General features: G+C 37.1%; 1 protein-coding gene across 1 annotated transcript in view; it reads right to left on the reverse strand.

Moving 5' to 3' along the window:
* Positions 1-16480, reverse strand: part of LOC149921370 (uncharacterized) — a 103841-nt gene that overhangs the window by 40744 nt on the left and 46617 nt on the right. Inside the window, exon 3 of the mRNA XM_090162165.1 lies at positions 2051-2149. Within this exon, the coding sequence (XP_090018291.1) occupies positions 2051-2149 (99 nt within the window). The remainder of the gene's footprint in view (positions 1-2050; positions 2150-16480) is intronic.

Below are 16480 nucleotides of genomic sequence, written 5' to 3' on the forward strand. Positions count from 1 at the left end.
TAAAAATAAATTAATAATTGGAATAGGCGATATAATAAAGTAACGTGGCCTTCTTGTTTTGATGGGAAAGGCCACCTTCCACTATGCTTCCATTAGCTTTCCCACCAAAGAGCCTATGAATTCATACGTAGGCTTTAACTGTACTATTTCGTTATCCCATTTTAACAAGTTGAGCAAGCATATCTGACTTTATAATATCGCCTATTATGTAGATATAAAAACGTTTATTAAAATTGTGTCTTAAAATAAATCAATTAAACCTCAGTTAGAAAAATGGGAAAGTCCGGGAATTCGAATGTGACAAATAATATTAGCAGTGTAGGCAGACGAATATATACTTCTGATGTAATGTATTCCTTAATGGCTCATTTGATTGCTAAGCGTGTTCGGCGCGTGACGCCGGGGTTTCCATAAGAATGAAATAGTAAAGCCATAAAGACTTTTAATTAAAGACGGCTCGTTAAACGTTTCTTCGGCCTTTCTATAAAGTTGATTAATTTCGTCGTAACACTAAATGCCTTTTAGCCCAATTGCCAGAGCAAATATTGGACTTCGCTAGTCATTTTTTATTTTTATTCAGCTCCGTAAAATGAGTTTTTTTACGCAAATTACCCGAAGAATATTTCGGGTGTCTCAAGCTGCTCTTAAAACTATGCCACGCGGAATTGGTTCATTTTCGTGCCATAATTTAAGTGGGGTGCCCAAATTTATAATTTTAAAAATCGCCATCGCTCTGTTTTTAGTAGTTTTTAGTTTTTTAACGATATATACCTCATTTTCTTGACATTCTTAATAATTTGAATTAAATTAAATTACTATTTAAAAACTAATTTTAATTTAGTTTGTTTTGCTATGTAACCTACTTCTATACATTTTCATAAATACATTAAAGTAAAATAGGTGATTTAAATTAATAATTTAAAAAGAATCACTTGATCGAAATCGCGATTTAATTAACTGATTTAAATAAAGTTGCAAATACAGGGTGTCTTAAGTCGCTCGAAAAACTATACCACGTAAAATTTGTTAATTTCAACGTTCAATTTAATTAAATTGATTAATTTTGTAGGCAAAGAAAACTTAATTATTTTTCCAATGCGATTTGTAGAATCCTAAAACCAAACCCGTTTGTTCCGTTTAAAAACGGACATTTAACATTTTATCGCTTCTGAACTTTATTACAGGAAACGTTCAAGCCCAGAAAAACGTTTGACCATTACTTGTAAAACAATTAACACGCAATGGGTTTTTTATATCTCTACGTAGAATCGTTAAAGAGTTAGTTAAAGCTAGGAGCAACAAACACAAGGAGAACGCAGCTAGCCTTTAAACACGCTAACGAAAGGTTGTGTACGAATTTCATTGGACGAGCGTCACGAGCCTTTACGATGAACGTTTTACGGGCGGGGGGGAAGACAATTTCCGAATTTTCCCCTTCCGAAGGCAGCAGGCGCTAAAGCGTCTAGCCAATGAAAAACGTACGGGTTGCGTTCTCCTTGTGTGGGGTGTTGTGTTTGTTACTCCTAGCTTAAAGTAATACCGAATTTGTCCTGAGTTGAATATTTGTTTATAGTTTATAAACATCGCTCGAAATAGGGTTTGAAGTTATTCTTAAATAGTTGATTTTATAAAATAAAAAGTGGTCTTGGCTATCTTGTTAAAATGTTGCTCTTACGTCACAAGACCCGGCTTTATTAGCGTATTCATCGCACAAGCTCGAGCGCCAGAAAATACGTAAATCCCCGATAATTTAGCGCGCGCTCGTAGACTTGTCAAAGTAAGAGACTGCGACGTAAGAGCCACATTTAAACAAAAAGGCCACGTTACTTTATAAAAAGAACTATTCGTAAGTACACAATTGTAAAAATTATATTATTATTATTATTTTTCTATTATAGATAATATTATAAATCCATTTACTTATTTTTAAAGGAAATTTGAGCCAAATCGAAAACTAGTCTGCTAACACACGTTACGACTTGTTTTTAACGTAACTAGCTTCTGTTACACCTGGTGGTAGAAATAGGAAATTTAAGGTCGAAAAACTTACCTTGTCGGGGATTTCGATGTCGCATTTGGCGTGTATGAGTAGAGCCAGGACCTCCAAGTGTCCTTTGCAAGAAGCCCAATGGACGGGGGTTCGATCCAGCTAGGGAGAAAACGACATTCATATTAAACACTAGGATCAATAGACCTTTGAATTTATTTCATAATAATGCTATTCAATAGAGAAAACGCAAATCGAAAACGGCGTATACAGGGTGATGCGTCGTCCCCGTAATACCCCGGTGTATTGTAAGAACGCAGTAGGGGCTGTTCACAAATTACGTAACGCGGTAGGGGGGGAGAGGGGGTTTGTGCAAGCGTTACTAATTGTTACGGTGGGGGGGGGGGGTTTCACTAAAATGTTACGTAACACATATTATTTTTAATATCGTAGAATAAAATTTTCATAACTTTCAGAAACAGTCGTAATTATTAACAAGTTGGCAGGCCAAAATATACCTCTCCTCGGAAGTATGGTCCCTAGTGGTATTAATTTCTCGATACGACCCCCAAAGATATCTCCGCAATTCAGAGTTATTTACGAAAAACGTATTCTCGGTTCAAACCCTGCCCGGTATAAAATTTCAATTTTAATTTAAATAATTGAGACGAAACAATCGAGTTTAATTTATTCAGAATATTATAAATTAAGTAGTTACAACAGCGAGTTAGATTCACTAAAACAATGCACAATTGAATTTAACCCTTTTTACAGTACATGTTTATCAGTTGAATATAATACTAAGCAAATTTTAATGAAAGAAACATCTACAGATGGTATTTGTATTTTTCTCGCTTACGAAATACTTGCCGCATCTTTAACGCTCATTTTATTTCAACTTCCAGTTGACGTTGTGACACATACCGCATGAAAAAGACCAATGCCGTCCAATTTCCAATATCATATAATGACTCGCACACCCAGGAAATCATTGACTGCGTTAGAAATCGTAGATATCCAAATATCCACACCAAATATATTTACAAGAAGCAAAAACCTTACCATCAACAAAGCACAGAGAGCCACTTGACTAACCGCCAGCTCTTAAAGCAATTAACGTTAAATTATCTCCTTTGAATTAACACAACTATAAATAGGTCGTTAATAATACCCGTAAATAAATAACAAAAAAACTAACAAAGTGGACCGCCCACAGGGTCTACCCTTTAACCCTCTAATCTCGGCTGACTGCGCTAAAACAAGATTTAACCTTTAAAAAAAAACAGATTAGGCCTTCATAAATTCATTAATAAAAAAAGACTTTATTACCTATTATGCTTACGATGCCTGTCTTAATTTCAGTGAATCTAAGCAGCTATCGGTGGTTCTGTGGTAGAGCGCTCGACTGCCAAGCCGAATGGTCTGGGTTCGAAACCTGGGTGGCGCATTTGTTTTTAATCAATAGAGAAACGCTAAATTAGAATTTCTTCGATGCAATAATTTCAATTTCAATTCTATTTCAATTAAACCAAAATTTCGTACTCTATTAAATACGCTTCCGATAAAGCTGAAGGTCTAATTTTCAATAAGGCGTAACAAGTGTCGGTGGTTCTGTGGTAGAACGTACGCCTGTCAATCAGGAGGTCTCGGGTTCAAATCCCGCCCGATGCGATCGCAAATTGGTACTAAGACGAATACCGTGTACAACTTGTGGAAACACTGCCATTGGACGTTGAGAGGTAGCATTACACTCAGCACTCGGTCCGTGCCAAAGTCATTAAGAAGAAGTTGGAGAGAAAACGCCCATATAAACACAACAGACTCAACATGCACATCCATCAGAACACAAACACAACAAATTCAACACTCACAACCTACGCATAAACATTACAAAAACCGTAATACACCAAACCGTCACGACGGTGAGCGAAAAAACACCATCCAAACCAAACCGCAAATGCATCCGTTAACGCTCACCGTCACACGGTGGTTTTGCCAACCCTTTGAGAAACTGCGTACGCAGTGATTACACTTGGCACCGAAAATGCGACAGACCCACAGACCCACAGATAGACACGGTGGTTGTATAACCCCTCCTAGGGGACTTTGTCCCCTCGGAGAGGTAAAAACATAAGCATTTTCATTGTTTTACTCACGTTTAAAAGAATTTCATATGACCTTGATCTACAGTTTCGCCTATTTTCCCCCGCTCGGGATGGACAAAAGTGCGAGAACGATTAGTCTGGATCTACCACGTGAATTTTAAAGTTTTAAATTTTTTCCTCAGTTTAGATTGATTTTTCATTGTTAAAAATGGACAAAAGCGCTCTATTTACGTCCCTCATATCTGCTTACGGAAAAGCGTTCCCCGATAAAACACCACAATAAAACCCATGGGTGGGTATAAAGTGTTGCATAAAAATACAGTTGTCATTTCAGGGACTTCAAAGATTACGCGTAATCCCATTAGTACAGTCAAAGGTACGGCTCTGTACACCGATTACGCGGAGTGATCAGCCCCTCGGGTTGGAGTCTAAAAAGTGGTTTTTCTGCGTTACGTAATTTGTGAACAGCCCCGTATCAGATCACCACTACCACGTATCTCCAATATCAATTAACCCCCCCGCCCCTTACGTAGCAAGTTTGCCGCCTTCGATATTGTATTTTTAATTATATTATCCTCCTCAGCGTTGCCAGACGTACGCTATTTATCGTACTCGTCGATAATATCGAGCCGTACGATAATTTCAACGGTATGCTATAAATTATATAGTACGCTATATTCAATCAGAGTTGGAAAAAAACAGGCTTCTTAAAATATTAAAAAATCCAGTATGGTTAAAACCGGTTGTTAACAATGGATTAAACCGGTTAAAAACACTAATAAAAACTTGTAGGAATAAAACAAGTATACAGGAGTTGCGGAGAGCTGCGAAATCGGTTTCGTCAGTGACCGTGAACTCGCGCGAGACGGAGGGGTTCAAACGCGACTAGCGCCAACTGCATTCGGAATTTTGCAACTATTCTCATATTATATCATTGTTTTCGCGTCGTCTGTTAAAAATGTTGCTCCTTTCGAGGTCTAGGATGAAATATTTGTAAATATACGTCGAGTGTATCTTAATATTCAATTGGTTCGCGGCATGCGCAGTCAAAGGCGCGTTTATACCATTTGATGCTCCTTCGCCCCGTGTGATTTCGGGGCCCATTTGGCACCCCCTCGAGACCTAACGCCAAATATTACAATTATTTGTGTTGCAACCCCCTCTCGAGTGGGGGTCGGCCAAATTGTCTAAAATCCTTATTTTAAATTCTAAATTTACTGTCCAACTATAAACGTAAGTTAAAGTGGTCAAGGCTTAAGTGAAAATATCGTTACAAGCAAATCGAACTAAATTTCAGAAATGCGCGTAGATTTCTACTGGAAAATCGCCAAAATTACTAAACTGGGCAAGAAGACCCAATTTCGAGTTCACGATCGTCCAAATTAATATTGCAGCTGCGAGGGCATGCTATTTCCTATCGATTGATGCATTATTTTCCTTTTTAGTCTTAAAGGTTGAAGAGTTATGTACAATACGGCGGCGGAAAATAGACCCGAACGCGAGTAACGGACATTATCAAATTTCGTGGGTTTGCCAAGCGGAAGACATTTGTTATGGCGCCCTAGCTATTTATGCGTAAACCGTACCCATTTCTAGCGTTTGCTTGGGGCTATTCGTCGCATTCGGGTAATTTCACTTTGAGTCGTGTGTGAGTGCCATAATTCCGAAATTGGTCGAACTCCCCACACTCTCCCCCCCCCCCCCCCGTGCTTTGAGTCCCTACTACTAGATTTCCTTTGGGACGGAACAAAAACTGCTTTTCGGTTTTCACTGCTACCCAATAAACGTTTCCCAGGAGAAACTAATACATTCAGTCTATTCGTTGTCGTTAAGAGGCCCTTTTTAATATTTTAAGTAGGAATTGAGATAGATACTCTACCAAAAGTAACGTAACACCTTGACGCAAATAATTCCCCGAGAAAGACCTCTTTAATCAAATTACGGGTACCTAGATAACTTGGAAAAGTCAGGGACTTTAAAAATGGGTCTAAAAGTCAGGGAATTCGATATTTCTTGCCCATAGAAAACGTTTACAAATATTTGGTATAAAAATTAGCCCCAAATGTAACCTTCTTTTTTCATCAGTATGTCAGTGTTCTGAATTACGTTGGTTTTTAAGTAGTTTTGTAAGTCGGAAAAGTTTCCGCAGAATATTTTCCGTATTTTTCCGAAAAAAATAAACAATAGTTTTCATTCCACGATTAGTCTAATATATTGTTTGCAAATTTAAATAAAGCGGCATTTTCGCTAATTTTTTCGAATCTGAAAGTAAAACCACGGACATTCAATATACAGGACGAGTCACTGAATGGAATCGCCCATGTTTTTTATTCTAGCCTTACTTGTCCCAAAATCTGGCAGTACTGAAACAAAATTTCTCAGTGAAAAAAAGAGACGATGTAAACAAACAAAATGGCGGAGCCGAGTGTTATTTAGGCCACGGCCAACTTTGATAACGCGCTGTTCGCGCTACTACGGCCAACACATTCGTCGAAATTCCGCGAGCAAGGATTTTCCCCCTATAAACTGTACTATAATGTGTAGGAGTTCAGCGCCACGCTCGGTGGTTATATTGTCCCCAATGTAAAAACTATACTAAAAATAATAATCCGCTAGGGGCGCTGACGTCATACACATCTTTTGCTCATAGGTTAACACAGGAACGTCAACGAATGAGATGGCCGCTGTAGCGCGAGAGATGCGCGAGAAATCAAAGTTGCCCGTGTTTAGGCGAGCTTTAGCCTTTTACTATTGCCTTGAAAATGTTGCATTATTTTTTGATAAGTTAATCCCAGATACGTTTAACAATGGGAAAAACTAAAAGATGTGTTAATGGGAGCTGTAAAAATGACTCGCTTTTTATGAAGAGCAAGGAAAAAGTTTTTTTGTAACATTTTCAAAACCTAAAAATCATTTAGGTGAAGAATGGATCGCCAGGTAGAAACAGATGAATATAAGGTATGGTGGTGATACAATAAACCATTTATAAGAGATTGTTGTGTAATTTTTTTTAATTAGTTTGCGTATGAATGCTCCACAATAACACACATTTGGTTATAGTAGGAATGGTTTCACCTTAGAAAATGAGCCCTAGGCTTAGACGTTTTCGTTGCGATCTCTTTACAGCTGTATTAATTTATTATTAGGATAATTTATTTTCAATTCTAAAATTAATATATCTTAATTCGTTTGCTTCCAAAGAGATAAGGCAAAGCGAGCAAAGCAGACGACTTTTACACGTGCTTTCAAAATCGTGACGTCACGGTTTGTTTACATCGACTCTCTTTGCGCGAAAAGTATCCGCTGAGACGTGGGACGTTTCGTGCGAAATTTTCATTTCAATGACTCGTCCTGTATATTGAATGTCCCTGGTAAAACTAAACCTCTAGACTAGTTTAAACTGATTAACAATGTAACACTATTAATGTTTTGTAGTATGTTTACTGATATTAGACATTTTTTATCGATAAAAATTAAAAACCCTTAAAAAGGAATTTATGTTTCAATTTTTTTATTTTTCCGATTTGCCGAAACTTTTATTTTTCCGGAAAATTAACACCACTAATTTTAAGTGAGAGCCAACCAATTATAAAAATAGTGTTTCAGAATATGGAACTGGTACCTTCGTACTCTTTATTATGGCAAAGTCATTGGCAGGATAGTTGGATGGCAATAGATTCGAGAAAAAAATCGTTTATATCTCAAATTCGAAAATACCAAAATTCGGAGACGAAGCTAGGGTTTATAATAGCCAATTTTATATACCAATTTGATAATTCATCATTATTTTCTCAAAGTAAGCGTTTCAATTTTCAGTAGAATTTGGCACCTCCAATGAAAAAGATGGATATTTATCAACTGGCGAATAGTTGTCAGCCCTTAGCTACGTCATGATTAATGTTGTCGTTGCTAAAAATAGCAGTTGAAAAATAGTCGTCTATTGTGACTTTTAAGATGAGTCGCAGTGGTCGTACGTACAAATATATATTTTTTTCAATGGTGTGCCCCCCCCCCCCGCCGAAACAAAATCCTGGCTACGCCACTGATGAGTTGGCGTCGTCATACTTCCGCGATATTACGTTACTTCCGCGATATTACGTTACTTATGGTATTATTATTAGAGATTGCTCTATTTCTCAACGTGCCAAACTAACTCAGAGCCAACTTGTTTTCGTGTCGGGAAAAAAAGTAACAATTTCGTCGTCGGCCGAAGAATACAAAAAAAGTTTATTTCGCGATTTAATAGAAAACTAGAAAAATCGAGTGTTTGCGAAGGAATAGAGAACATTTCTATAAAAAGACTGTTTTCTAAAGCTTTCCGGTCGTAAATAGTAAATGCTCTGGCCCCGGGAAAATATTTCAGGCTATTAATATTCTCTTTCCCCGAAATAGAGATGTTTGGGCCAATCGCTTTGACCCACATATAAGTTGTTAGTGGTATTGTTCACCCATTTATAACACCAGAAGTTTATGACACTTTTTTGAAAGTAACCAACTACTAACCAAGAACCAAGGAACGCGAGGAAGAACTTAGAACCGGTAGAGTTTTCATTTCCATTGGATTTTATTTAGTTTGGTAAGGGTCAGATGGCGTCATCTAGTGAGCGGAAATGAAAGTAATAATTATGGAAACTTTCACAAATGGGAAATTTTCTACTTCTAAAAATACTCGTGGAAAATGCTGTAACGATGTTTTTTTTGTATAAAATGAGTTATTTTTATAATATCAATTAATAATGAATAAAATTACAATATATAACCAAGAATGTATTTATTTATACTCAGGGAGAATGAATATGTCGAGATTATTTTTAGCGTTTCTCCAATTCCAGCCGTTAGGGCCCCCGGTATGCTCCTCCGCTTTAATAAAATCAAATAATACTGCAATCTCATTGGTTCTTAAAAATTTCGTTTTTCGACGCGATTAACGCTGCTGCGAGGACGCAAAAAATAAGACCCCCTCCTTCCCCCCCCCTCCTTAGCGTGACGGGGTTATAAATAAATATATTCTTCATATAACTAAAATAACTACGGAATAATTCATAAATAAAAATGAATTAAAATATAAATTTAATTTATACGTGATATGCAAGTATTAAAAAATATAACGTAGTTATAAAAATAATATAATTACAATTATTAAAAAATGTTTCGTGTTGCGTTCAAGAGATGGCGCTGTAGAGAAGATGAACCCTCTACAGCATATTACCGTAGCTATAAGCTACCGTCCCAGCTAGTTTCGTCCTCGCGTAAATCGGTACGTGTTTATATGGCAACATTTTTTTGTAGGCGTGCATTTTTGTAAATACCAAAAACAGCAAAAAAAAAAAAGTTAGCTTAGCTTCAATATTTATAATAAACTATAGGGGCGCCATCTACGCCTTCTACGGTGGTTTTTCAAAAGCATATACCGAGAGAAAGGGGGAAATATACAGCGAGGAAAGGTGAAGGGTTATGCAAAAATTTGAAGGAGTTGTAGGGGGTGAGTTGAGAAGTATGCCTGTTTTTTTTCCATTTTCCTACGATGAGTTAAAAGAGCGCCGGATAGTTAGGCCTACTAGCCCCTGGAAGTAGGCTGCAACCAGCGCAAAACCAAGCAGCAGGGAAATGCGAACATTAAAATTTAGGTTCGTGTGATAAGTAAAAAAGGACTTTGTAAACAAATCAAGGTAACCAGCGTAAAAAAGTAAACTTGAACAGTATTTAAAGTCCCTGCTGCTTGGTTTGGCGCTTGTTGCAGCCTACTTCCAGGGGCTAGTAGGTCACACTTTGAAGCTCTCTTTAACTCATCGTAGGAAAATGGGGAAAAAACAGGCATACATCTCAACTCACCCCCTACAACTCCTTCAAATTCCGCGTGTACTATTGGGTCTAAGGTAATCTTAGCTCGCTACGCTTCAATTAACGCAGGGGTTTGAAGGACCGAGGACCCCTTAGAAGGACTCAATACTTAAATTGGATTGGCTCGGAGTAAAATAGGTAGTCGTGCTGAATTTAGGGGAAAATAATTTTCTAAAATTTTAATGAATATGTTGGTTCGAAATGAACTAGTATCTTCGTCCTTGCTTTCCCCCAAAACCGGTGTTCTGGTGTCTCAAACAAGTCCCTGTACGGGGTTTTTGGTCCACATGGCTACATAAAATTCACAGTTTCAAATTTTCAAACAGATTTAGTTGGTCGATTTCCCCGCGCCTAAAATGTTCACAATTTTTGTTAAAGGAGTATGCTTGGGTTTAAAGTCGGTGCTAAGCCTCGGGCTGTGACCCGGCGCCTGGGTTTCGTCCCGATACTTTCCTTTTAACCAACACTTTCAGGCTGCGAGAATTTTTATGCGAGTAATACATTTTCTTCCATGATAGGTAGATACTTGTTTGCTATATGCTGGTTCGACCGTGCTAAGGCTTAAAGAAACTCGGGATTTCTTTACGGGCAAGGCCTAGCAAAGGTCATATTATTGAGTTCGTTCACAAGTGACGTAACGCACTAACAAGGAGACATCCCGAAGTGTAACCCACCGATTTTGTTCAAACTCGGGGGATTGGTAGACGTTCATGTATGATGAAAAATCCTAAAGGGAATTTATTCAATGGGCAACCGTTTTGCCATGGCAACGAAAAATGTTGTTGACAATACAAAATATTAAATTTTCCCATTGAAAATAACATGGGATTTTGACCTCAAATTGATAAAAAGTTGATCAATTTTGATGTTTTTATTGTCAATTTTTATTTATTTTTCTTTTTTTGGCACTTTCGAAATTTTGAATTATTTTCAAATTTTTCACGGGGGGGGGGGGGGGGGGGGCTAGGAATCGGTCAGAATCCCATGTTATTTTCAATGGGAAAATTTCCATTTGTTGTTGTCAAAAACATTTTTCGTTGCAAAATGGTTGCCCATTGAATAAATTCCCGAGTTTGAACAAAATCGGTGGGTTACACTTCGGGATGTCTCCTCCAAGGTCTCCTTGTAAGAGGGGGAGGGGGTCTTACAAAGGTGACAGGTGGGAGGGGATTGATATGATACCCATACAATAATTCTATACTAAAACCTAATTTATCATTTATTTAAGACACGCTAGCAATTCCATATTTGTTTTTCTCATTTGACATACGTATGATATAAATCAATAAGTAATAGACTTAATTTTGAATGTAATTTCATAATTTTAAGGTGTGTGTTATAATTGAGGAGGCTACTAGAGCATTTGGGACAAAAATTTCGGGGTGTGGTCTTTCCGGGGTTTTCCAATAAGCGCTTCAATAAATCATCCTCCCAGGAAATCGCCAAGAAGTAAAATTTCTAAGAGCCAGGACGTGTAAGTTACTGTTTATTTGGTGCTTGTTAAAATAATGGAAATATTTCACCTGTATGGTACGAAACAAGTGTTCCCTTTTAACCAGGTACCTTTTTTGACATATTAAGGCTTGGCAAAAACGCGACGTTCTGTTTACAGGGGAAAAGTTTCTATTATTTCCACAAGCACTATGTACACAATACCTAGCGGGTCCTGGGGGGCGATTCTGTAAAAAATTGAATACCATGTCGAAATCGACTTCGACAATTTGTATTGATTTAATATGCTTATTCGAAATCTTTACCGAATACCATTCGTCGAGATCTCGAAGTTCGAAATCTAGTTTTCGATCGAAAATTGGATTTCGAATATTTACAGAATAGAGTGCTAGCAGTTGATGCGTTTTGAAAAGTTAGTGACGTCACAGCCGTAGCTTCCGTAATGGTTGTCATGAAAACTCGCGTTTTTTTCTCAATAGACGTTTAACATTGGTGACGTCGCAGGGTTTCAAGCTGCTGGCACTCTATAGGCCCCCTGGCTCTCGGAAATATTACTTCTTGGCGATTTCCTGGAAGTGTGATTTAGTGTTTGAGGGGGAGGGGGAGTTATTTGGTGTTATTAAATTGACCGATTTCAAAATAAAGTTTTTGCGCGCGACACTACCTTTAAATTATGACGTATAACAGGCATATTTACCTGCTTCTATACCCTATCCTGGCGGCGTACTTTCACGCGCAAAATGAATTTTAAAATCAACCAATTTTATATATTTTTAGTTCCACATCGATATATATATATATATATCGAAGTGGGACTATTGCTATGGACGGAATGTCGATAAGTGTTGGGTGTTTGTTTGTTTGGCGTCAGCGTCGGCGTCGGCGTCGTGGAAAGCGACTACACGGTAGATGGAGCGGCGGAAAAAAAATTATATTATTGGCGTCACCGGGATTCAAACCCAGATTTCTGGCCGCGTAATCTCCAAAAACGACGCCTTTACCAAGCAGGCTCTTCCTGCTTGGACTTTTAGCCTTGGACACTTTTATAGTTTGTATAGTTCGTCCAAAGATTTTCCACCCCCTCACGCGTGCCGTTAATATCCGTCCCCTCCGACCAACCCCCTTAAATGGAGTGTGACCGAAAAAAACAAGACCAACTTGTTTTTTTCGGTCACTCTCCCTTTAAGGCGCTGGTCGGAGGGGGCGGAAATTAACGGCACTGTGTGCGCGTCCAAGAGTGGTCTCATTCGATAGCACTCTTTGACGCGCACACAGTGCCGTTAATTTCCGCCCCCTTGTTGGTATCATTCGATAGAACAATAAAAGTAAAAGATTAAAATCGTCTACGCTCACGTCTACGTGAAAGAATGAGACCAAAAAATCCAAAGCAGTCGAACTTAGCGCCTGTTGCAAAAGTCTGCTTTGCTAGAATCGCACATGTTAAATTCAATGGGCTAGCACTTTGGCTAGGGCTTTTGCAACAGGCCCTTAAGCTGCAAAGTATGTGACCATGGGGACAGAATCTCCGTCTTGCCATATTCTTAGTACATAAATACATTCTTGCAATAATATGATTTATGCAGTTGTTAATAACCCATATTAAATATCTGCTGTGAGAAAATACCAATTTAATCACCGATATAATATAAAATTCGAGAATGACATTATTCTATTAATTTCTGTTTTGCCAAATTACATTCGTGGGTATTTTTTTATGAATTTGCCTAAACTACCCAAATGTTTGATATACATTTCCTAAAATAAACACATTTGAATCCCAGTTTAAGAATTTCTTTAAATTATATTTCCACTAATTTCAATAATTTAAAAGAATTGTGTTCGTCGTGTTTTGCTTACCTATTTCATCCACTCTCTAACTTAGAATGGCAATTTATATATCAAACTATAAGAAATCACGTGGCCTCAACAGGTTTTGTATTGGTTTGCCCACCCGCTTATCCTGAGGGTGAGCGGCATCTACTCTTCAACTTAGAATGGTAATTTATATATCAAACGATAAGAAATCACGTAGCCTCAACCGTTTTTGTATTAGTTTGCCTACCTGTGTCTACTAAGGGTGTATGGGTTTGCCCACTCGAATACACTGATGTGGAACTAATATTACGGCCTGGACCGACTTGTTAGATTAAACCACAGACCAAAAAGGTGTCTTAAAAGTGTACGTTTTTTACAGCTAACAGAAAATACCGCTTGAAAATTGCTTATTTTACGAAATTAAAATTAAAAACCCCGTGCGCGAGCCAGCTTTTACCATACATTTTTTATTGTACCTTCGAAACTTTCTCTACTTTCCGTGAGATGGCGCGCTCCTAAAAGAGCCGCATAACTTTCGAGACAGAGAAAAATTTAAATTACTACCAGCGATACATGTCCCTCTTGGGATAGATGGTCTGTGATTAAACCTACAAAAAAGGATTTTGAAGCTACTGAATTAGTGATTCATGACTCATGAGATCTATTTAACAGATAACAAGAGAGCCTAGTGGCCAAAATTGGCGAACTAAAATGCTAGAAATAATAGAAGAGATTTCCCTCGCACTGGCCTTTATAATAACGTAGGCAACAAATAAGCGATATAATAAAGTAACGTGGCCTTCTTGTTTTGATGGTAAAGGCCACCTTCCACTATGCTTCCATAGAGATATTTTAGTGACCACGTGACCAACGTCACTAATGCTTCTTAGCAAAGAGAAACCCCCACAACATGGCGACCGTTTCCACTGGTAAAGCTAGGGAGAGCAGACGACGTGATACATCTCTATTAGCTTTCCCACCAAAGAGCCTATGAATTCATCCGTAGGCTTTAACTGTACTATTTCGTTATCCCATTTTAACAAGTTGAGCAAGCATATCTGACTTTATAATATCGCCTATTCTCAGTCATTTTTTATAAGCGTTTTGCACTATAAATAAAAACTACCCAAATGTAGCCGAATTTCAAAAAACTAGTTCACAATTTATTTGGTTTTAATTCATTGAAAATGTTTTTAAATATTAAATATTTAACGGCCTGATAACCCGTATTAGAGGCAATAGAAGGCGAAACAAAAGACAAGAAAACCCGTCTTGCTGCTTAGATATCCCGGCTTATTGTGAAAAAATACACAAATATGATCCACTTTCAACTGAAAATTTAGTTAAATATTAAGTGGAACCCCAATCAATTGGTTTAGTTTAGTGTTGTTAATTTTCCGGAAAAATAAAATGCGGAAAAATTTTCAAAAAGGTTTCCGCAAATCGGAAAAATAAATGTTTTTATTATTTTTCTTACTTTTTATCGATATAAAATGTCTAATAACCGTTCTGCTGTGAAAGCACAAAAGCATTAACGACCAAAACCAAAATATGGAGAAAACCCGCGAAATTCAAACTTTCTTTGCCTTAAGATACCCCAACTTACTTCTTTCAAGTTTATATAGTAGACTTGGATTTTTCAACTCAAATTATATTCTAGTACTAAACAATTTACAGGCCAAACTATATTTCAGAAATATCATTAAAAAAATGCTTTTTACCACGTATATGTTGGACTATTTATGTCTTAAAAAGCGAAAACAATGCGTCTTGATTTGACTTTTAAAGAAAATAAACACATTAATGCGTTTTTGGTTTGAAAATAATGCAAAAACCTAAAATAATGCGTTTTGCAACAAATCATTTCTCTACGAACAAAAATTTTTAATTCGAAAATTAGTTCAAAATTGAATTTAACGTATAAAATAAGGTGAAATAAAACCAAAATCTGTAAATCGAAAATTTGGTCGTTAATGCTTTTGTGCTTTGCACGGCAGAGTAAACATACTACAAAACATTAATAGTGTTACATTGTTAATCATTTTAAAGCTAGTCTAGAGGTTTAGTTTTACTTTTAGATTCCAAATTGAGGCGAAAATGCCGCTTTAATTAACTTTGCAAACAATATTAGACTAATCATGGAATGCAAACTTTTTTTTATTTTTTTCGGAAAATTACGAATCATTTTCAGGAAAAAAGGCCTAGGTCATTTTCCGGAAAAGTTTCCGACTTACTACACTAGTTTAGTTAAACTGCCAAATATTGTTTGTAATTTCTTTCTATATACATAACCAATTAGAAACTATATATTTAAATAGTGATGCACTCTATTTCAATATCACCCTTTCATGAAAACAATCGATTAGAATGGGGTTTGTGATCTGAATTTGTCGCAATGGGATCACAATTCCAATTAGACACAGTGTTTGACTTATTAAATTGGCTTTCTTATTAACGGAATTTGTCTCTAAATTGTTGGCGGCATTCTTAAACATGTTTTACGTCTAATAATACGGATATTGTACACTAATGTCGGTTTTAAACATTCAGAAGATTTATATGACACGTAGAATAAGAACGATGTCTTGTTTGTACGATTCGCCGTGATAGGTTTCGAGTTACACGCGCTAAAGTAATGGCGGATAATTTCACTAAAGTCTGGTCATGTGCAACGACGTTTTCGCATATTATAGTTGTCTTTTTGACTTGGAGGATAAAAAGTATTTCTGGAGTGGTCGAACGCACGTCTTTAATTAGAAATTTATTAGGAATTGATAATTACCTTTACATCTTTTTTAGAAATGCAGGTGGTTTCTTTTCGCCTGTTCTCGGACTAAAAGTGTACTCTTTTTATTCCAAAACGTTTTATTCGTTTGTTCCGGGGATGAGAATTACTCCGCCCCATAAACTATTCCCTTTTTCCTGAGTATTAGAGCTACTCTTTTTAATCCTTCTGGAAAGGAGGTGTAAAGGAGTAAATCGGATTTTGTCGTCTGCTAGCCAGAATTTATCTGCTAAAAAGGCTACAGGCAGCCATTTTGAAAAAACTTTTTTACTCCGACTATTCGCCACCCCAGAATCGGAGTAAAATGACGTCATAATCTTACTCTTCTTACCCTACTCCGAAATCCCGGAACAAGCGAAAAGAAACCACCTAGTGTGTTCGTCGTAAATAGACTTAAAAAATATTCCGTCTTCCATTTTAATATTTCCCAAATTAAAATAATAAATTTACTTTGAAATTATCCCATCACGAAGAAAGACTGAGATTCTGCTAATC

The sequence above is a fragment of the Leiobunum rupestre genome, chromosome 11 (assembly GCF_980474605.1).
Source record: "Leiobunum rupestre chromosome 11, qqLeiRupe1.1.hap1, whole genome shotgun sequence".
In the NCBI taxonomy this organism is placed as follows: Eukaryota; Metazoa; Arthropoda; class Arachnida; order Opiliones; family Sclerosomatidae; genus Leiobunum; species Leiobunum rupestre.